General features: G+C 41.4%; 1 protein-coding gene across 3 annotated transcripts in view; it reads left to right on the forward strand.

The window, feature by feature from the left end:
* The first annotated feature begins 3,076 nt into the window (after nucleotides 1-3,076).
* The window catches only part of Kcnq5 (potassium voltage-gated channel subfamily Q member 5), a 534,457-nt gene continuing 513,376 nt past the window's right edge, over nucleotides 3,077-24,157 (forward strand). For all 3 annotated transcript variants that reach the window (XM_075980633.1, XM_075980634.1, XM_075980635.1), the window contains exon 1: nucleotides 3,077-3,474. In XM_075980633.1, coding sequence (XP_075836748.1) covers nucleotides 3,077-3,474 — 398 coding nt within the window. The remainder of the gene's footprint in view (nucleotides 3,475-24,157) is intronic.

Genomic DNA, 24,157 nt, shown 5'->3' on the forward strand with positions numbered 1-24,157 from the left:
CACTACCCCCAGTTAAAGCAAAACCTTATGAAAGGATGAGGGACTGCCAGTCAACCCACACGTTCTACACTAGCAATTAAAACTGTTTCTTAAACAAGAGATTCTCTGGACAGGCCTGCTGGCTCTTATGTATAATCCCAGCAATTAGGACACAGGCAAGGGGATAATGACCAGTTAGAGGTCAACCTAGGCTAAATATGTAGCCTTAGGATAACCTGGGCTACAGAGCGAGATCCTATTGTACAAACCAAAATAAATAAATAAATGCATGAATGAATAAATGGATTTGTCATGTGCCCTTACCATTACCTCTTTGTAATATTTTAATGTAATTATTGTTCATGAAATATATTTTACATTATTTTACACATGCCTCACTATGACTACTCTCTATACTGCTACTTCAGAAAAAGAAAGAAAAGGTAATTTCCTAGCAACATGTGTATTCATAGGACTAGAGACAACAACAACAACAACAACAACAACAAAAAGATTAATTACAAATAGTTTATTTTCCTCCAAGTTGACTTTTAGCTATGGAAGGAAGTTACTGGATAGCAAAGAAAGCATGGCAGAGACCAACACCCATTTGCTTGGAGCTGGAGAATGGGTCCTGTAACTGGGAGCCAGGATGCTGGGTTCCAAGTGCCTCATCCAGGAACTCCTGCTGGATACACCAACAGGCTCTCTTCTCTGGGTTTGCAACTAAATGAATCACACTCAGAAGAGATAGTTGAAAATGTCTTCAACAGCTATAACCCTTACTAATCAAAGCTGTCCCTACCACCTTCCCACCCCAGTTTAATGGCGTTTTCGGAATAGACATCATAGCTTCCCTGGTTCATTCCTGCATCCAAGACAAGCATCATTTAGAAGTTAGGCAGCTGACTTCCTGGAGCCTTCTGGAAGAGAAACATACTCTAGTGTCCTGCCTTTCGGAGATTTCCTGCCTGTATGTGGGGCCCAGCCCCTGAGTGAAGCGAAGGTGATCTAACCACAGAAGTAGAAGCTCGCAGCAAAGAAAACAGCTTGGTTAAGGGGAAGTGGGCCTTTTCATTTTTCCTATTTTCAGAAAAACTAAGATTTTTCAGGTTCAAGGCGTGCACACGAGTCATTTTAAGTCTCTACATCTTTCACCCCGAAAGTCCCTGCGCAGAAACTCCGTGGGGAGTCTAAATATAGCTGCGCCGAACTCTCCCCGCCTTCAGCCAGGGTCTCCATGCAGCTCTAGGATTGCAGAGCTTATTCCAGGACGCTCTCCGCATTTGCCTTGAATAGCAGGGAGCGGAGCAATCTCTCTAGCACCTCCACGGTGTGTGGGTGTGAAGTGTATTAGGGGAAAGCGGGAGTGACTCTGGGTGTTGGTGCTCGGCTCACAGTCACGTGGTATGGCTGCCAGCTGCACAGAGCTAGGAGTTAGTAGTGCCTACTGCCCGGAGCCTTTAAGGAATGCAAGGTCTTGCTGACTCTTAAGAGTCAGGAAGGGGTCTTCACAAAGCAACAACGACAAAAGTAAAAGTAAAACTTTCAGCTGACGCTTTGGCTGCAATGAGCAGCTGTCCATAGGCGTGGGTGTATGCACTGTGTGTGTGGGGAGGGGGTGTTGGTAGAGTATTATCTGCTAAGGCTGAAACAACCCGAGATAAGATTGTTTTTTGCCTTAGGATTGCTTAATATTAAAGGAAGTGAAAAGGGCACACGGAATAACCACCTTGCTACAGTCTACCACAGCTTTCTACTGAAAGCATAGCTCAGTTGAGCTTGGTGGTTTTTTTTTTTTTTTTTCATATTTGGGAGGAAGGCTGCTCTTTTGGAAGTAGTTCCCAAGCCTGGCGTGCTCTCAGTTTCCCCAACCCAGGCTGAATCTGTTGTTTAATCGCTAACAATGTTTTTGTAAGCCAGCGTTTCCAGCCAGCGGTACCTTGGCTTCACTCTCAGCCAAGAGCGCGGGCTTTGGGGCGCCCATCTGCCAGAGATGGTATGAGACCCAGTCAGTGGTTCCCCTTAACAAGTCTCTAACCTTGGGTGAGAGGCAGGTCCCGGGCTCTCCACCCTCTAGGATTCCTCTCCCACTCATTGGGGACGCCACCGCTGCTGCGGAGACTTAAGCAGTTTTGTGACTTTCTCCCACTTAAATGGAAATTTCTTGATTTTCCCAGGCTTCTCTGTCAGGAGCCGCATGGCAGCTCCCTCACCGCAAAGGAACCGCTCTGGAGTTTTACGCCCTCCCCACACCCCATCCCTGGGGATGGGAAGGATGTTCCGTGACTCTCGGGTATGCTGTCTAAGGCTAGGATGGAAAGTCACAGCCTGCAGGCTGGATTGAGTCGAGGGAAGCTGCCGGGTCCCTGCCTGTGGGTCTCCGGGTGTGTCCATTGAATTGCGGAGGACTGGTCCCCAGCGCGGGAACCCAAGCGCCACTACCCGAAGCGTCGCCCCGCTGGCCCGCTCAAAGGCTAGCCAGCACCTGGAGGGCAGGACCTAGTTGCTTCTGCCCACACCCATTGCGGGAGGATGGCAGGACCAAGCGTGGCATAGCGGCGGGAGAAACCCAGAGAACTGCTGGTCCAGTTTGTTCACGAGGCACAGGGCGGACTTCACTCTCCGGACAGCTCCAAGCCTCAGGAAGAACCCACCCAAACTCCAGCCCGGGAGACGGACTTAGGATCAGGCTGGTGTTCTGCGGGGGAGCAGGATACAGACTGAGCCGACACGGGCTGGGTGTACACGCGTGGGAGCGTGCTTTGGGGGCACCCCGCAAGCCCCCGGACCGGCCCGCGGACCCTCGGGGAGGAGGGAGTGGCAGCCGGGGAACTAAGGGAGATCAAGGGACACCTCTCAAAGTGACGCCCCCAACAGGTCCGGATTTGGAATTGGCAGGGACAGAAATCCGGACCTCCCGGGGCCTGCTCCGCACACCCCACCGCCCCCGCCCGAAGCCCGGGCACTGAGCTCGTCTGCCCCCAGGGGCGCCCCGTCGGTTGCGGACTTCCTCCAGCCGACCTGCCCGTGCACATGAGGCCGCTGCCCCCGCCGCAGGCGCCGGCGCCCCCCTTACGGTGCCGGTGGTGATGCCATGCCCCGCCACCACGCGGGAGGAGAGGAGGGCGGTGCCGCCGGGCTCTGGGTGAGGAGCGGCGCGGCGGCGGCGGCGGCGGGTGGGGGGCGCCCGGGCAGCGGCATGAAGGATGTGGAGTCCGGCCGCGGCAGGGTGCTGCTGAACTCGGCGGCCGCCAGGGGCGACGGCCTGCTGCTGCTCGGCACCCGCGCGGCGGCGCTCGGAGGAGGTGGCGGCGGCCTGAGAGAGAGCCGCCGGGGCAAGCAGGGGGCCCGGATGAGCCTGCTGGGGAAGCCGCTCTCCTACACCAGCAGCCAGAGCTGTCGGCGCAACGTCAAGTACCGGAGGGTGCAGAACTATCTGTACAACGTGCTGGAGAGACCCCGAGGCTGGGCGTTCGTCTACCACGCGTTCGTGTGAGTACCCGCCCCCCCGTGCGCCCCCCAACCAAGCCCACTGTGGGGGAGCCCCCTGCGCCTGAACCCCTGGGGTGCACTTGGAACCCGCGCCCTGGCCGGAGGTGCGGAAACGCGCACGCGGGCGCGCACACACACACATACACACACGTGGTGGTTTTTATTTCTTTGCACGTGTTCGCGACAGAGCCCTCTGGAGCCCTCCATCTCTCTTGTCCCACCTCTCGCACTTGTTCAGATTGAACCATGTTGCCCTATAGCACCCAAAAAACTGCCGGTCAGTTCCAGGTACCTGTGTGATTGGAGGCAGAAGCAGGATTTAGACGACTCAGATAATCGGGAGTGATTAGGTCTTGACATACGTAAACTTAACTGAGTGGGGCGCCCAGGAGCTGGGAAACGCTCTGGGAGGATGGACACCAACCTGAGGCTGGAGAGTGTATAGGAGGGGGGTGGCGGTGTGGGCTGGAGTGGAGAGGAGAAGGTGAAGGGTGGGTCCACAGTCAGCCCTGGAGGTCCAGCACAGGAAGCTGCTACATGGTGGAGAGAGAGACTAGGTTTTAAGCGCGCCCGCCCGGAAACACGCCTGGCCACCATCACAGCTGTCACCAACGGAAAATCTGTCAGTGCATGTAGTCCTTGCAACAGAAAGGTGGCTTGAGTCTAGGAGTGCTAGCGGGCCATGCAAGCTCTGCTCCACTCAGCTGCAGCAGCAAGTGGGGAACCCTGGGTTCAGGAACATGGCCCACAGTGCCAAGGCAGAGACTCAAGGGGTCAGTTCTGACCTGGATCAAGCACTGGGTTCAGTTGGCATTTATGGCACTGAGACAAAGTGGTGTGTGTGTGTGTGTGTGTGTGTGTGTGTGTGTTTGTAGGTGTGTGTGTGTGTGTGTGCGCGCGCGCGTGCATGTGTTAAGTAAGTCTTGCCATCTAGCAGAGAATGCTTAATGAGAAAATGATTGGAAGCAAATGTTTATTTTTCCCTTAGGCGTTAAAAACCTTTCGGTGGCTTTAAAGTTTACTACTGTTTTTCCCACAACGTCCATTCATTCAATCTCCTGTTAGAGTTAGGTTTATCTGGACGATTTACAGTCGTCTTTATGCCGTTATACCCTGTCTAATTCACTGTTTTTAAAGAACCCTCGTCTTTTTACACCCTCCAGGTCCCTCCCTTCCTTATGTTAAAGCGAAATATATTAGCCTTAGGAGACCTTCAGAGAAAGTTGCAGGCACATGCTGACTGATTCCTTGTTTCTTACTTAGTAAAATATGTTTGGGGCACACAAAAATTCCTTCAGAAATGAAGCATGCCATCCTATACTTATCCCTCTCCTGGAATGAAGAATTGGCACCAACCCAGGAAACTTAAAAAATAATACTAACCGGAGAGAAGGGACTGGTTTTGTAAATAGGCGAACCTGAAATATGACCAGGTAGAACTCAGGAAATTGGTCGTGTCTACACGCTGGGGCCCTGGTGTCTGGAAATTTTTATGGTTCCAGATTGATGTGAACATGTAAGATTAGGTGGACTATTCCCATCAGCTTTCTATGTTTGCAAGGCACTCACAGGGAATGTTGTTTTGTATCATCATTGCACCCAAACGTATAAGTCCTATCGGTTGTTGATGGAAGAGTCGCACGGATTTAGATGGAATTAATGACAAGGAAACACCACTGACACTTGTTAAGCTCGTCTCCTTGGGTTGATATGCAATTAATCTAGTACTTAATGAGCCTAATAAATTATTTTGACCTGTCTGAATATACTGAAAAATTTAGCAGTGATGATGCTTAATTTGCAGGAAATGTCCACAGTATGGATGATGATATTTTTAGAACATGCTCAAAATAGTCATGACTTTGAGTTTTAAATATGATGTAATACATTGCATTTTATCTGGGTAAACTGCGTGTTATAGATTCAGAGACACAACCACCATTGTTGAACATGTTGATGTCTCCTAAGCATTGTTTATAAACATGAATGAACATTTCTCAAGATACAATATTTTATTTTTGATATCTGGTTGTTAAGTCGGTTATTCTGGGCTTCTGGGACTTCTTACACTTCAACAAATGGCTGCTTTAAAAGGTTCTAGTTTTAAGTTAACAGTTTTTGCCTGTTAGCCAGCTTTATCAGTGAATTACATGGTAAATAGTATGTAAATTAAGTGCTTGCCAGCACAGTGTTGCTAATATAAAGTTCTCCATAATGCTTCCAAGAGCCTTGCGGCTATAGGGTTGGAGCATTTCAGCTACTTAGTGATGCGAGATCCACGTTAGCAGGCAATCAGAGTGGACAGAGTCAGCGTCTGGGAAGATGGTACACAACCAATGCAGAGTCCGGGGCAAAGAGGGGTAATCACTACTTATGACTTTAAGTGAGGTTGTGAATAGCAGGAATTTACACATTAACTTAATAAAGCAAGGTTACTTTGAGCTGTAAGCCTAATAAGACCTTTACAGGAAACTATAAGAAAATGATTTCTAGGGAGGTGTAACTAACTAATGCCCTGCCTGCCTGGGAATCCTCAAATCTTACTTTAATAACGGTTTTTGTAGTGTATTAAGGTCTATGCCAAGAACAAGTACACTGTGATTAATGAGGCGCTTCAGGGATGAATTTACTTGGTTAGCCCAGTGTTTCCACTGCCAAGAAACGAGAGAACTGTGTTTAATATTATACTTCAGGTAAAGAGAAATTTCTGTTAAAATATGTGAAAATAATTATTATAATGATATTTTAATGGTCTGAATGTGATTTTACGAGTATATATCCCAGATTACTGGTAAGGATGCTGGCAAGAACAGAGGTGATGTGCTTCAAGTGACTTCTTCCTCTGAATTTGTGGGCCTTAGGTGATCCAGGCACTTCCTGCTCTTTTGGAATCCCCTGCAGCAGTGTGCTCTGTCTTCAGCTGTGACACAGTTAACTAGATGAGCTCTTAAAATAGGAGATGATTTCTCTGAGTTGTTTGTTTCTTTGGGGGGAAATTTACAAGAATTTTGGTGGTTGCAGGAGTTTGTGATAGGGTCCCTAAGGTAAATTTGTGTCACTATGGCAAACGTGGTCAGTTCTGAGGACTCTCACCGGAGGCGCTGTGAGATGCATCCATGCCAACATATCTGTCTAGCATCACATTGCACAGTGTCTTCACTTGATTTAGTATTATGGATGAGAATTCATAAATACTTTAAACTAGAATATTCCACGAAAGCTAGGGACCCTGGAGTCATCCTTCCCCTCCCCTGCCCTCAAATGACCATTAAATTTTGCTCATTGGCTTAGAAATATTTTTCCCGATATATCTCTTTCTGTCGTTTGCTGCTTTCTCTGCCCTTCCAGTTTCTTCCAACCTATCCTCTACTGGCTGGCCATCTTCCTTCTATTTCCAACCTTGTAGCTGCCACCCTGATACAAGTATTATTAATAAAAACCAAATATGATTATATCATTCATAGACTTCCCCATTTATGCATATTTGAACATCTGAGGAATGTGATGATTTCCAAGTTAATGAGTCAAAGCCCTCTGATTTCAAGGAAAAAAGGCATTTGGGTGAGTGTAAGCCTTTCAACAAGTGTGAAATGATGCTATCAGTATGATGACAGAAGAGATAAGTCATAAAGCTTCATGCAAAAGAGCAGACAGTACGGCTGAAATCAGAAAAGCCAGCAGTCTTTAAAGGGGAAATTAGACATGGGCTGAGTTTGGGCAATTAAATAAGCTATTTCAGGTGTACAGCACAGAGCAAATGAGTGATCTTGATAGAGACAATAACTTTAGTGAAAATGTAGGTTTGTGGATGTGTTGTAACTGTAAGGATCTTAAAGGAAGGGGAACTGTGATTGGTATGTAAAATGAATAAACAAAAAAGTCTTGCAGGATGAAGCCTTTTTCAAAAAAAAGGATAAGGGGGGGCATGTACCTAATTTTGAGTAGTCTATGATGATGGTCGTGGAACCTTGTCTTTGTCCTATAGACTAAAGTGGTTAATGAATGGTGGAAATCAAGAGGATACGTCTTAGTTTGGAAAATGAGTCGGGAGAGGGAATTTAAAATGGAGTTAGGATGTAATTTTCAGGAGGTAACAATTTTAGAAAATTTCCATTCTTTCCTACTATATATTTTTTTTCTTATCAAATTCACCCTGAAAATGTCTGTTGGTTCTCCTTGTGCTGGGCTGCTGAAAAAGGGAGAGACGATTGCATAAGGAACTAAGGGAGTAACTCTGGGGATAAAAAGAGATTCACCCAGCAATGTTCCTTTTTCTTCTAAAATTCATTCTTTGAGACTTTTGTACAATATATTTTTATTATACCCACTCCCTCTTTCCCCCCTCCAGCTCCTCTCAAATCTCCTCCCACTTTCCCATCTTAACTTCATATCTTGTTCTTTAATAACCCATGAAGTCCAGTTCATGTTGCCCATTTGCCACCTGTGTAGAGCTATCCACTGGCATGTGCACAAGCTGAGAAGGGGCAAGACCCCTAAACAAAATGTTTCCTCACCTACCGGCCATCAGCTGACAATAACTCTTCAGTTGGGGTGGGGCCTTGAGAACTCATCGTGATCCATGATGGAACATTATCTGGTTTGATCTTGTACAGGCAACCACCGCTGATGTGAGTTTGTCATGTCTGGAAGGTGCTATGTCATGGTGTAATAGGTTCTCCTAACCCCTGGCCCTTAGAATTTCTGTGCGCCCTTACTTGATGGTCCATACCTTTGATGGGTAAGGGGAGAGGTGTGATACCCATGTCCCATTTAGGGCTGAGTACTCCAGTCATTTGTTTAAAAAAATATTAGAGATACAGAATTGATTGCATGTTTTCACTTATCTGAGGGGCCAATGGAGATGATTCCAGCCTGCGATTTGGGAACTAGAAGTATCATTCAGTAATTTATGTGGCAAACCGTGAAGACTCAAGTTCACAGGAATATAAAGCGTTCAAATTTGTTCAAGTAGAATGTCAGATGTGCTTAGTTATTTGGGCGACAATTGGAAGGCCTGGGAACAGGAATCCAGCTTAAGTCTTGTCTCATGGGCTTTAGGTCAGCAACCACTAGTATTTCAAGCGCATAGAAGTCACACAGGAAAATGCTTCAAGGGAATCAATTCATTGAAAAAAAATCTTGAGGTTAATAGAAATGTCTTGATGCTATACCTAGATTACGAAATCTTTATCAGCTTGTGACAATTAGAACAATGAATCAAAAATCAGCAAAATGCGAAAAGGGTGGATGAGTAAGAATCTGAAGATAGACCCAGAACACTGATGGAATAATCCAGAGGCTCAGAAACTGATGAAACTTTACTGGATTTCTTCTGAATGATGCTCCTGAAGAACAAGGCCTTTGTTGCCAAAGCACATGTGGAATGTTTCAGGTCAAAGTATATTTTAGTATATCCAAGTATGATTAGGAATTATGTAAATTAGGCTCCAGTTTCCTTGGGACAGTTCACGAGAACCTCATGTCATCTTTGTGACTTAATTCTAGCCCTCTCCAAGTCCCCATCCCCCTGATTACTAACTAGCCTTGCTTGCCCACTCTGTCCCATATCTCATGACTATTCTATTGTTCATGCTATGCTATTTTTCCCACGTAGTATACCCTGACGTTTTAATACATACTTTCAATTTTCATTGTCTCTTCAAATTGCAGTACAAAAGTCGCTTCATAGGCACATTTCCAGGCAGTTGGTATGGATGAGGTAGGTACCACTTTTCTTAGATTTCATTGCATTCTGGGAAGGCAATGAATAATAGATCATGGTGCTTCATTTATCTTTGTGGTAGTGGTGTCTTTTTGCCCCAGACCTTTAGTATGGGAGAAAACTTCCCTTGCAGAAACTCTACTTAATTCAGAATCTCATTTATTTAACAAGATCTTAGGTATCTCATCAGGCCGTGATAATTGCTAACTGGATGAGTGAAGGAGTGGTTTTCTTTGGAAGTCCTCCATGCAGAAATTTCAAGTAGGCCAAAGCTGAAAGAAATACCAGGTCTTTGCAATTTTCTTGGAGATGCTAATGCCTCAGAAGATGACGGCTTGACCTCTACCTTTTCTATGTAACTGATGTGGAGCAATCATTTGACCCTTTGGGTTTCTGACTCTTCATCTATGCATGGCCATAATAGTGTCTGCCACCCAAGTAAAATGGTAGAATAGAATGATTCTAAAATGCTATCACAGAAGAAACAAAGTATTTGGAATACAAAGTTATCTGGTATTTTAATCATTTCCCTTCTTATCTCTGAGCTGGAATGTAGCAATATTTCAGTTATAATTTTAATAAAGAAAGCTTGTCTGAAGGTCAGAAAGTAAAACAGCCCCACTGGTCAACCTTACAGACCAGGCAGTGGTGACACACACCTTTAATCCCAGCAGCCACACTAGTTTGCCATAGAAACCAGGCGGTAGTGGTGCACACCTTTAATCCCAGCACTAGAGAGGAATATAATATGGGAGGAGACAACTCTCACACACAGTCTCATTTGAGATTCCTGGAGGCAGGAGGAGGTAGAGGTAAGAGCCAGTGGCTGTTTGTTTTGTTTTTCTGACCTTCGGGTTGAACCCCAATTTCTGTCTCTGGGTTTTTATTAATCATACTACATGGATAATTACCTCCTAATCCATGGCTATACCTTCATGCCCTACTCCTCAAGTTCTATGTACCCTACCATAGCTAAAGGCATCTTTCCAATATTTAGCACAACATTCCTCTGACTGGAGAAGGACCCTGGTCCTTGCCTCTCCCCACTCCATGTGCTTAGAACTCCAGTCCCGCTCCTGGGTCACTAATACCCAGAACTCTTTTTTGCACAGCTGTAGTCCATGTGTGCATCTTAGTACATTTACTGATATGCCAACTCTCCAGACCATACTAGTTCCCCTTTGGTAGATGGAATTTTACTCTACTGTTGGCTTTCTGTATCGGATGTCATTAGACCTAATTAATTGCTTATTATTTGCATAAGAATTCTGTTACAAATTAAGTCTGTATCTATAGAAACTGATGCTTACATTTTGTTTAAAAGGCATTCATTAAAAAGAATATTTATTTCCCTTAGGTGCACAGGGGTTCAATTTATTCAGCTTTATATTCAGCTAATATAGTAATATAATATATACCATTGCAAATCAGTCTATTTTTTAAAAATATAAAAAAATACTTTCTTACTTGAGGCCTATGAGCCAATTAAAAAATGTTTAAATTGTTCATATATCAACATTGGGAATAGGATGGCATAAAAGAAACAAAAATATGAGAACAGTATTTCAAAGTGGAATAAAGTCGTGGTGCAAGAAGCACTATAAACAAGGAAGATAGCCAGAAGCCTTTTGATAATTGCTTGCAAAGGAGTAATGCCAATATTAATTTTTAATTGCAAATGGCTATTTTGGCAGATGAAAATGCCGGCAGAGCATGTTTTGCCCTAACCCAGTGGTGTGAAACTACTGGAAGCCAAAACATTGACTAGCCACAATCCAGTTATGCAGGAGGATGTGTCCATGTTTGCACTTTATTTTTCATTTTTCTCCAAGCATTGATAAGTGTACTCTTCAACTTTCTATTTGGTTGCAAAATGGGAGGCAGATCGGCATGTAACTTCGCTTTTTTTTTGCATTATTAGTAAAATTCTTTGATGAGTTTCAGAGATTCCTAGTGATTATTTTAACATTTTTTTGCATGACTTTGTCAGAAGAGTGAGTTTCCTAAGTGTTTGTTAATTCAGAAGTTCTCTAATTTGAAAATAATGCTTACTTTTCTATTAGGTATATGTGTTTGCTAGTCTACACACATCGCTAAGCTTACAACATCAACACACACACTGCATTCATCATCAGAGAGTTTACCTTTCTTCTGTTACTCCAGTGAAAGCCAAATGAGTCAAGTGAACAGAAAGAAAGAAAGAAACACAAAGAAAAATGCTAAATTCATTCAGTTATATAAGATTAGCTGGTAATTTTAAAGTTAATTGATTTTAACTTTATGTGAAGAGATATGGCTTTTACAAACACAGTCATATTGGACATTATCCCCTTAGTAATATTTATAAGGCTATTTTAGAATGTTTCTTCTTGACTCCATGGTAATATTAAAGTTTATATGTCCTTGTCTGTAACCATACATCCAGTTTCTCATGTAACTTAAAGCCACAGAAGTTAATGTGTTCAATGCTAGTCATTCCACAAAGTGGATGATATCACAGAAGTACATGACTAGGTTCAAATTCAACCTCAGTTTTGCTTCTACTGATTTGATAGCCACAAGGAAGTTGCTTTCATTACCAGCTTCCTTAGTTTGTGAAATGGGAACAGGACATATTAAATTATAAGATTAGAGTTGCATGTGAGAGCTGTGTATATTTATATAAAATATTTAAAACATGTATACTTCCATTAATGTGTTGACTGCTTTTGACACTGTTAATACAGTTAGGAATAATATGGTAGAAAGCTCTATTTCCATTCTAAAATTCTATGATTTTAAAAAGTATTACCACCTATTGGTTAATCTTTGAAACAGATAGAACTAAGGCAGGCAATAATAACCTCTCTATTTTTTCTTTTCTTCTTTTCCCTCCCTCCCTCCATCCCTCCCTCCCTTCACTCCTTCCTTCCTTCTGATGTGGTCCAGGTTGGCTTCCACATCTGTATCAAGCCCAGGCTGGTTCCTGAGTCCTGGGATTACAAGCATGCACCAGAACATGCAAATATCACTAGCTCACATGTCAGTGTACTTCTTGGCCAAAGTTACAAATGATGGCTTGAAGAAGATCAAAAGCAGAGATGGTCATCTTTGAAACTGTTAGTCAGTTAGAGTACAGACTGGGGGAATGATGCAGGAAAGAAAGAAAAATATGGTTCTAGAGTGAAATGGCATTTTAAAATTATCAAATGTAGAAGATAAAGAGAGATAGATTTGTTATTTCTGGTCATTGGATTGGGTCGTTGTATAGATAGTGAGGGCATTAACTGGAACCAGGACTTCAGGTGGCACAAGTTGAGGTATGGAAGCAGTGATAAAAATGAGATTAACTATGGAGATACTGAAATTTTGGTGCTGGTGAAATTCCTGATAGTGTGTTTATAGTAGTAGCTCGTGGATACTGCTTTAAAATACTGGAGATAAAATCACAAGGAAGACAGTAAAGAAAAAGTTTGTAGGTCATGATGTATACCCGGATAATGCCTGCAATTAAGGGTAGATGAGGAAATAGGGAATGCAATAAAGTAATAGCAAGATGTAGGGGAAACAGACTAAACATTGGTAAGTAGCATTTAACTTAAAAATATCTACTACCTCTCCCTGCCTGCTCTTCTCCCCTTCTCCCTTCCCTTCCATAACCACTAAATAAATATACAACCTCAAAAAACAAAAATATCTACTGCATACTCTGTCCTAGTCATTAGGAGTTTCTATATTCAAGAAAACATCTACAATCTAGCACCAGAAATCTTCATTTTCCTTATAACTAGGAGATTAACATATGGCCATAAAAATGCATGTTAATCGTAGGAGAACCTCTGACTTGGAATAATAAAATTACGTATGTCTATTTCAATTCCCCAAATGCTTAGGTGACAGAAGTAGAAGAGTTACAATAACGATTCTTGCGGACCCCATTTAAAACTTTCAACATATGCTCCTGAACTCAGAAGTGACTGCTCCTACTCATGCACGTGTTGGCAAGTATAAGACATGGAGTTTATTGACAGGCTCCAGTTTGACAGTAATGAATACCAAATGGATATTCAAGTATTTAGAAGAAAGCTATGCCTCTTCTTGAGGTTCAGGCCCAGCAAGGAGTCAGAACAAAAAGGATTATAATAATCCCACTGAATTCAGCCACTGCATGTAACGTGATCCTGTTTTATTCTCACACTGAGATGCTGCTGCAGTCCTTCTAATGGTAGAACAGTACCTACATTAGGGAAGTAATCACCCAGCTGTTGTGTTTCTGCTGATCATGTTGACTTCTAGATTGATGTAGGCTATCAATTGGGTGTGACCATGCTCAGTAGCCTCTCACGCTCACCTCTCCCTTTGAAGAATGTTGTCATCAGCCCCACTGAAATAGGAAGTGCTATTTTCACAGCATCTCTACCAAGAAAAATTCCCTTACATGATTCCCAAGCTATTGCATCCAGGGTTGAACCTGATGAGTTGCTTCACAAATTCCTGTCTTTAAACTAGTTAGGTCATGCTGCTGAGAACTGTTTTTTCAGAGCTCATGGATATGGAGTTTTTTTTGTTTTGTTTTGTTTTTTGTTTTAGGCTTCTGGGATGGAAGGAGATAATAAAAATAAGTTTATAGATGGCATTAGGCAAAGTAATGTAAACCATTATAAATAAGAATATTCAAGACACTATCACACTATACTGAAGAAAAGATACTGTCCTTTTAATCAAACGATAGTTAACACAATTCATAATGTTATCAAAGAAGTCATAGAATTTTTCCCTCTATAAAAGAATAAGCAAATATTTGTCTCTTTGTCCCCCCTCTTCTCATTTGTTGTTTCCAATTCCCTTTCAATGCTGTAGTCTTAATATAGATTTCCAAAAACGTGTCCTAGGACATTGAAGAGACTTCTTCACAGCCATCTATTGTGTCTTGTTACATTTGCTTCAAGGACCACATGGCAAGCCAGCAAATTAGTTATCATAACTAAGGGTCAACGGGAGCACCACATCTGCGGACATGATAAAAGGGAGAATAGGGAGATTTCGGAGGAAGGCCTGGAGCCCTTTTTCCTTAATTAGCTGCTCACAAGCAAAGGGAATGACAGAATCAAGTGCTCAAGATTCCAAACACGTATGGCCATTCCCAAGCAGTAATTATGCGTCCGTCTTTATGTAGAGATGGGTGTACAGGCTTATCTGAGCTTTGGGGAGAATTAGCATTTGACAGTGAAGATGTGTTAAATGAAGAGATAGTGAAGGGGCTGGGTAAAGAGTGTGCAGGGTGAAAAATGGCCTTTCAGGAGAATATAGGACAGAAGAAAACAAAAAACAAAAAACTACAGCCATGCCACAGCACCCATAAGAGGGCAAGTCCCAAAGACTGTTAAAGTATGGCAAAGAAGAAAAATAACAGGGCAAGTCCCAAAGACTGTTAAAGTATGGCAAAGAAGAAAAATAACACTGTACATATAAAACTATATGAAGGGGCAGTAAAGAACAAAGCTGAGATAAGTGAGGGTCCCAAGAAACCAGTGGGCAAGTCAGGCATCTCAGAGCCCATACAGTAGCAACACAGTGTGTTAGGGGGACATCCAGTTTCACAGTAAATACACTCAATGCCCTGGATGAAAACAACACAGCAAGGGAGTTGTGAATGGGCACCTCATTAGCATCTCCAAAAACACGTGAGAGTACAGAGTCTCCTGAATTATAATGTGTAAATAGGAAGCAAACTTCAGGGAAGGGAGCAGTGTAGAACTTTCTTTGCCAGTAGAAAATCTGGTGGGAACATAAATTCCCAATCGGCAAGAGAGAAGTGCCAAGTACTCCAAAGAGCTTGAGATAAGTCACTGGACACTGTTGCGGGGGTGACAGAGAGGAGACAGAACAGGCCATGAAACCAACAACTAAACCGGTGCAGAGAGGCAGGAGAATGATACATTAGGAAGCAACAGGGCAAAGTGAAACCTTGAATTTCTTCAAGAAGTGCTAGGTTTATCCAAAATCACATGGAAAGTCTGTCCTAATAAAAGACATTGGAGTAATTGAAATGAACAAGATACCAGAAAGAGAGAGAATTGAAATTGCTATTATTACATGTTTGATGTGATTAAAAGAATTAAAACTAATTAAATAAAAAAGAATGAAAAGTGGGTGTAGCAATGTTGGAAGATGTAACAAGACAGCACTGGGTAATGAATGACTCTCTCTTTCTCTCTCCTCTCAGTGTGTGTATGTGTGTGTGTGTCTGTATATTCACACACTTATGGTTAAATAACATTAAGTTCATAATCAATACTATTGAAGCTTAAAGTACCTCATGTATTTTCTCCACAAGGCACATCACAACCCTCTCTGGTTTAGGAACATTTGGTAGTTCTTTAGCCCTGTTCAGCATTAACTGAACATGTGCAGCGGGAGACCTGAGTTGTGGGCTGTCCCTCACATACCTACAGCATGGCATTAAAAAAATAATACCTTACTGAGTCCATGGACTGTAAATGAATATTCAAATATTGAATCTGTGAGTACTAAAGATTAACAGTGCATACATATACCGCGTGTGTTTCTGTTCATCAGTATGTTTAAAAAATGTGCGCATCATAAATACCTTCTTATTCCCAGTTTCCTGTCTTTCTGTCTCCTATCTTTATCTGTTCTTAGAGGAAACTCTGTGTATTCTGAGAGGTGCTAGAGACAAAGTTTCATTTGAACCAAACTGATGACAGTGATTGCCCTCTGAAATTCTTGGAAACTTAGTTTGTATAATTTTTTCAGATGAAGATTGTTCTAGAATGACTAGCACCATGCCTCTGAGAACATGAGTTCTTAGAGTAAGTAATTTCTACCAAATCATGTTTTCCTGTCTTCTAAAACTCAAGGATGCAGGGATTGAGGTCACTTTAGGTCTTTAATATTCTCGTTTAAACTCTTCTAGCAGATTGTCAGAATTAAAACAATAAGTGGGCAACAAGCAACATCACTGATTCTGTAACTATGAAGTGAAGCATTAAGCCATTGTCTAGGGTTCTCTTTGGGTAGACCTCCTGTATCTGGGCTCACTGTTTTTGCTCTGTAGTAGCAGTTGAGTGATTAGTTTCTTAGATTGGTCCCCACTGACTTCATAATAAGTGCGGCCAAGAGCTGTTGGCCACCATCTTACCCAGGATATTCATAATCAAAAGCATCCATTTCTGGCCCAGCATGATTGGCTTCTTGGAATATTTTTGAAATCTTGATGTTTTGAACATGTTATTTCAGCAAACCGAGGAGTTTAAACTTTTGTATCGTATTTTCTTCCTGCAAATATAACAGTGCTGTGTTCTTTTACTGAAAGGAAACCTGAGGAGAAAATACTTCGGGCTTCCCTCAAATTCTCACACATACCCAACCCCAGTTAATGTAGTGATTTCCTCTTCCCTTTGGGTAACTTCTATGATGTGGTTCAGCCTTGGTTAAAATAAAGCTCAGGTTAAGCTGACAATGTACGAAGACGACATATAAGACAAGTCCATATTTAATGATAGACTAGATACATCAGTGTTAATGTCTTCCACAGACAGATAGTTCATTGTGCTGTGTAGTTGTATTTCGGACAGCAATGCATCCTTCTAGGTCTTCTTAAATATCAAAAATACTGTCTTTTACATATGTTTGTATGCGTGTATACATATAAAATCAAAATGTGTGAAAACACCCCTTCGTTTCAAAACATAAACAAGGTTTGTGTGAATAACTTCAGCAACAAATGGTAAGTTTATTTTAAGAGTAAATTTCATAAATATATGTACCTCTAAAAATAAAAGTAGTAAAAGTTCTAAAACGTTTATTTCCTTCACTAAATATGACAGTTGTGTTCAAGTGGAACAGCTTGTAGCTATTGGTGATCTCATTCCTAAACAACCATAGAGATTTTGAAAAAGATATATATATATATATATATATATATATATATATATATGCACTTTACTGCTGTTTCTGTATACAGATTATCCAGGAAGAGACCTTTTATGAAGAGAAGCTGTGCACAGATGCATGTCTTCTAGCAACCTAGATTTGCTGGAGCTTGGGATGTCATCTACCTAGGACAGAGTTCTCTTAGACTGGTTTATTATTAGTTACTTCATTATAAGGTGGCTCTATTGCCCAAAGACAAGTGCACACCCTAGGCATGTTCTCATTATACATCATCATTCATCCACATCCATGAGTACTAAAATACAAGTCACTATTGTTTTTATTACATTTTAAGGAGTTCATCTTATTTACCAGCCCTACAAAACCTTCAAATAACTTAGAATCATCAAAGCTATAATAATGGTCTTGATTTTTTCTCCTATAGGAAGAACTATAAGCAGAATAAAATCATCAAGAGAAGCTGTCTTGGTAAAGCTAAGCATAGAACAACAGGGCTAGAGTCAACTCCTGCAGATCTGGAGGCCACTGCAAACAATTTTTATGGGAACACCAATAATTCACATTTATTCTTGTATTATCCATGATGTTCTCATGGTACACTCACGTAATTGAGTAATTCCAAGAGGGAACTCAAGTTCAAAATGCTGAAAACGTTTGCTATGTGGCCTAGTGTTTTCTCTTGTCTTGTGTGTCCTTGTCCTGTAGGCAGGCGGCTATGGAGATGTGCCTGGTGAGGCAGTTATCCCTAGAGTTGAAGTAGAAAGGATCTCACCATTTAATGTGAGTGGGAAAGAACAAACAAGTATAAAGTAAACAGAAAAGAAAGTCAGGAGACAGAGGAGGATAGAGCTGACCTAGAGTAGAAAGAAAATTAGAAAGACAATGCCTTAGGATGAGAGGTGGGGGAGGGTTGGGGCAGAACCTAAGGCTCAGAGACTCAATAGTGTCCTTACCAAGCTTTCTCATTGGCTGACAGTCAGGTACCCCACAGGTGTGTTTACAAGCACTCCTCTCCATCTATAGGAAGCAAGCAGTTCCTTCTTTGTGGAGAGAATGGAATGCAAATTTATGTGTCCATAACATGCCAAATTTATTTTCTTATTTCTGAGTTCCCAATGGGAGTTCTTCTCTCTGCCATTAGATATTAGTATTGATAGTAATCATTAAAAAAGAAAAACAATAGGGATGAAATGACATTCCATGTAGTAGATGAGGGTGGTGCAGTAGAGAACTTCAAAGGAATATTGACCACAACTATGTTACGCTCTATGTAGTTAGTTGCCATTGAAACTATTTCATTTATTCACTTCATCAATATGGAAGATCTACTAAGTACATAAAACCTGTGAATGTTCATATGACAAAGCCTACACACAGGGAATGGAAATGACATCATAAGGAGGTTGAGACACGTACAACTACCACACAGAGAAAACTGCAGCAATTGCGTTAAATGGATGTTAATAACAGACATAATGATGCAAGCCCAATGGTATGGCAGCCACCAGGGACACTGTGCTGGAGAGGCTGATTTTTTTTTTTTTACATTGTAAAAGTTGTAGTGCTATTTATGAGAGAAAAATGTTACTTCTCATCAACATGGGAGAGCGTCATGGTGTTTCATGCAGATGGCAAATGAGACCTTCTTAGAATACGCACACCAATGTACATGGAACAAAGCTCATAAGAAAAATAACAGGTGAAGAATGGACAGTGTCATACAGCAAACGCCATGTGGAGGTAGAGTTGGATAAACCAGAACTACTTAATCAATACTGACACCTCTGAAACTTAATGTTGAATCTAAACTATACGCGTGCAGGCAGGCATGCATGCCCAACACATGATTGTAACCTCAGTTCTCAGGAGGCTGGGTTGAGAAGCTTTAGGGTATAGTGCCAGTCTTGACTTTATAACAAGAAACCTTACCTAAACAAAACGAGAGGTCACATATGGGATGAACTTTTACAGTATGAAGAAACTATACAGTATTCAAAACCAATGAAACTGATATTCATGGATTACCTAGAATGGGTGTATTTGGAAAACATTTTCTAGTATTTAGCATTGATAATTGGTATCTGCAAGTATAGCTTTAGGGTGATAGAATTGGGAAAGCATATGTATTGGTTTCAACTTAATCGAATGTAATAATTCTTTAGGAATAAAATTGAATCTGAGTAAACACAACAAAATGAGTCTTTATGTGGGGGGGCATATGTGGACATTTATTTTATTTTTTCACACCCTTTATGTTTCAATACTTCTGAAGAGGGGAAAAACAAGGACAAAGTATGTTTGTTTGTATGGAGACAATCCCTCAAAGGGAGGCATTTTCCTGAACTAATCCTCCAAACTGAAGATACTAAGTCTCAGTTTTATTTCTGAGACTCCCGTGTTTTTAGTGTGTGCTGGATCACATTAGTCACCTGAGAAAATGAGTTTTTTAAAATATGTTCAAGACATGACTTTCTTTGAGCAAAATGAGTTTTTAATAAAATTAAGGCATGACTTCCTTTGGCCAGACTAATGAACAGTGGTTGGAGAGGTCTGTGTTTGGGTGTTGACCTTGTTCTGTTCACAGCTGGGCAGCAGAAGAACAGCGCTGGAAATGAGTGGCATATTGGTCATGAATACTTAGTGTGGATTAAGGGCTAAGTTCCCAAATGTTTTTGGCTCTTAGCTGTTTGCACAATGTGATGCAAAGTAAAACAAAATCGAACCATGCCCTTAAAAACACATGCACACATGTGAACATACGCATGATTGTATACATTTCCAACAGTTCCTATATCATGAGATCCAAAATCATGAATAGACATATTGTCTTGTCTACCTGTGAGTAGAGATCCTTGAGGATTGAATGGCCCTTTAGAGGGGTCACCTAATACCATTGGGAAACACAGATTTTTACATAACGGTTCATAAAAGTAGCAAAGTTACAGTTATGGAGTAGCAACAAAAATATTTTTATGCTTGGCGGGTGTTCACCACAACACGAGGAACTGTATTAAAGCATCAGAGCCTTAGGAAGGTTGAGAACCACTGCCTCAGAGGAGATTGTTTAAGTCCCCAGGGGAGACAGCTACTGGAGTAGTATCTGTGAATATATTCAGCCATGGTTGCTGCTGTCCCAGTGAAGAATTTGTGTGACTCAAGGAGTCTATAAATTCGTTGATATTGTTTATGAAAGTCAATCTTGGAGCACAAGTGACCAAAATATACAGTCCACTCTTGATTATTTTTTTTTTCAATGTTTCTTTCATGCTTAGGGGATGAAACTTTGGGCAAAGAAAACCCATCTACCTGTTACTTATGTGCAATAATTTAGGGTGGTGTGAATCACCTGAAGCATTTTATGTGAAAAAAAGAAACCCAGTCAGATGGCAAGTAAGTTCTTGGCATTGAACCCTGACCGCCAGCACAGACTATCACTAAGGAATGACACTTTCGTATAAAGTCACGAACACTGTGAACCTCACACTACTTACTCACAAAGAGGCGAGTGGACATGAGACCCACGAGGTTGCTTCACTGAGTGAGTAAATACTGCATTGACTGGCAACCATGGGGAGATAATACAACCCTATTGCCAATGCTGTGATTTTTCTCTTGTCTATACCTATATCTATCTACACGCACACACACACATACACACACACACACACACACACACACACACACACTTGAGGTTTAAGGGCTCAATACCTTTTTAAATACTAAACCATTTTCAGTTATCTCTCACAAACATATGAACAAATACAGATTTTTGGTCTAATCAGACAATTGAAATCCATTTATGTGAGACAGAAGCTAAAAGTTTTTTTTTTTATTTCTTTCTATCATCTAATCTGTATTATATCATTCAACCTGTAATTGACAATCTAATAATTTACCTTAACCATGTTTTGTTCCTCTGGCCAACCAGCTTAAGTATAAAAAAAAATGGTAACTCACAGATAGCTAGGTTAAAACAATTTAAGTAGGTGTGATACCAACACAGATTTTAAAACCCTGCCAACTCAAGTGTAGCGCAAAATAAAATAAAAGTGCTGCAAATATCTTAAAATGTGGTTTTCAAGCTGACTTTCAGATCAGGCCCAGATTTATATAGCTGTATAAAAAGCAGGAAAAGGAAGGTAGAAATTCCAGAATATTTTCAAACCGGTTTAAGCATCTTAACACTTTATTGTTTTCTCTGCTAGGAGACTAAATGAATGCAGTTACCTCTGGGGAAAAATTCATTTTTAAAGAGAAAATACTTCAAATTTTTACCTTTGTAGAAGAAAAGGCAAAAGGAGCACCATCTTAGAAGTTGGGGGAGCAGGTCTCTGTGTTCTCTAAGACAGTGCAGCGTGTTTATGTCTTTTTGCCCCTCTGTATATACTAGAAATTAGTTCCAGAAACCCCATAGATAACTAAATATTATTGTCATATTCCATAGTGTTTGTATTTAACCTACACATTCCTTGAATATACCTTAAATTACCATCAAATTACTTATAATATCAATACAATGTCAGTGTTGTATAAATAGCTGTTCTGCTCTATTATTTAAAGGCTAATGTCTATGAAGAGATTACATATTTAGTACAGACACAATTTCTTTTCACACATTTCAATACTTGAATCCATCACCCATGCGGAAACCACATATGGAGGCTAGTTATATCTCATTTCTTTTTAAAAACCCATCATACAGATACACAGTGGGGAGTCAGTGATATGAAGACGAAGCCATTAGTTTATGTCTTCAAGTAGTTTCAGTCATGAGGGAGAAACCTTGGCATGCACACAGTCTGGCATGGCCTTCGAGGTGCCATGAAAGCGCAGTGTGCAGGAGCTAGTCCCACGGGGACATGGTGAAAGACAACAGGCAGCCGAATCGAGTGCATGTGAAGGGAGAAAGAACTGAAACAGAGACCAAAGGCAAAAGAGAAAACTTATCAAACGTATTGGCGAGGTGGGGGAAGGAAGGAGATTTCAGCTTTCTTTGTCTTCTTTGCATGCCTGTTCATCTATGTAATGTAGCTGCCACTTAAGGCGGTGTAGTTACCCCAGTAGCTTTTTATCTCTACTATAAAATCTTCAAGAGAGAAAATACTCCATTCATCCCCGTTCTAGAGCACCTAGCACAAGACCAAACGGCTGCTGGGTACAAAATAAATGCTGTTTCAGTTGAACAGGGTGAACAGAAGAACGGATGGATGAATGGATGTAAAGATTAATGGAGAGATACTTTGACAGACAGCACAGAGCGATGGAGAGATCTTCTGTATTTAGAAAGTCATACACTCGGGCTATGGCTGCTTCAGTGGAAAAACCAACATAGGAAGAAAAATGCAATGTACAGGGTGTGGTAGAATGTAAAAATATTTTTACTAGCAATACACTTGGACTGTATTATAAATTGGAAATTATTTCCACCTATGTCTGGCCCTTCCAAAACTTCACATTCATGAACACACTAATATACTTATTAAATTCTTGGACTAAGTCTTGTTTGCTTTAGAAGTCTATTCTTTCATTAAGGTGACAGTTTTTTAGCTAGCAATGAAGTCTTCCAGTTAAAATACTAATGTTGCAATGTGTACCTCAATTACTTGAAAATAAACTGCCTATTCCACTGGAAAAAAAATCTAAATTCGGTTAACCCCTTTAAAGTGGTGTTACATATCAAAGAGTACACCTTCAAACTACCAATGGAGGAAAAATAAAATCGTCCTGGAGACGCAAGCAGACCAAGCAGACAGCTGGAATTTTGGGGAAATGTCTGTGGCATTTGAGTTTATTTTTAAGGGAGAGTAAAAATTTTCCATTAAATTTTATAATGCAATAACATTTAAAAAAACTTACACTCAATAAGCACATTTATAATGTTGATGTAAAACTCAAATTATATTTTATTCATGAATTACAGATTTCTTCTTTGCTGGAGCAAGCAACAGTTTATAAGTTGTTTCCATCCCCTTCAGCACCTCCTCCTTTTGCCTCAACGTCCACACTCACACTCATGCCGGTTTTTACGTTTTTATGAGGTCCTCATGTGTAAGCCATCATATAAGGTGTATGAATTAAGAAATACACCAAACAACCTCTGGTAAATTAAAAAGAACCAAACGTTGTATAATGCGTATGTAACTTTGAAAGCCTTTGAGACAGAAGCGGTGTGGGGGCGCTCTGTAGCTTCCTGTCTTTCTCAGTTAGATGGTTCTGAAGGTGAAGACGTTTTAATTGCGTGCTTCCTTAGAAGAGTGGGATACTAATTTCTCTGAATCATTCTCTCCAGCTTTGAGTCCCACCCTCATCTTCGTGAAATTCTTTCCCCTTGCCTCCCGCTAGTCGCTCCCCCCCCACTCATCCCCCCCCCCCCCCCCCCCCCCGTCTTGCCTTTCTCAGAAAGTCAATTATTGCTCAGTGATAATCTCCTGGATTAGGGGAAGCTTAAATTAGACACTGGTCTCCCTTTGTGCTATTCCTATGTTTTTGAACTTGAGTTTCCCCGCATCTTTCATACTTATCAATATACTATCTCAGTCCAGCTCTTCCGGACTGGCCACTGCCGCGGACTGTGAAGGTGGCAGCCACTTTTGCTGATAGCAAATGAGTTTTGTTCCTGTTTGGAACACCGATGTGGTGGTGTCGTGGAGGAGTGAACAGTCAATCCCAAAAACAAATTCAGTTTCGCCTCGTGAGTTAGTGGAGTGTAATTCTGAACAAGGGGACTGGTGAGATGACCCAGCTGATAAAGTTGCTTGTTGCCTGGCCTGGTGCCTTAAGTTCTAGCACCCCTAAATTAAAATATTCTTAAGGAGGAAAACTTGAGGTGTTCGTGTCCTCACAACATCCAGATATGGTCTCGATCTCAGCTGTTGTTTTTATTCCCAATCACAGGTATTCCCCAGAATGTTAACCACAGGAACACTTGTTTGCTGTACATTGTCTATACCACTGCAGAGGCTCTAACTTCCTGTACAAAGAGAGCAGTGCCCCTTGGGTATTAATTTCTGTGTTCCAGCTGCCACCTTTTCTGAATCTTCCGTGTCTTAGCCTGTGTGTGCTGTT

Source organism: Microtus pennsylvanicus, chromosome 7, assembly GCF_037038515.1.
Source record: "Microtus pennsylvanicus isolate mMicPen1 chromosome 7, mMicPen1.hap1, whole genome shotgun sequence".
In the NCBI taxonomy this organism is placed as follows: Eukaryota; Metazoa; Chordata; class Mammalia; order Rodentia; family Cricetidae; genus Microtus; species Microtus pennsylvanicus.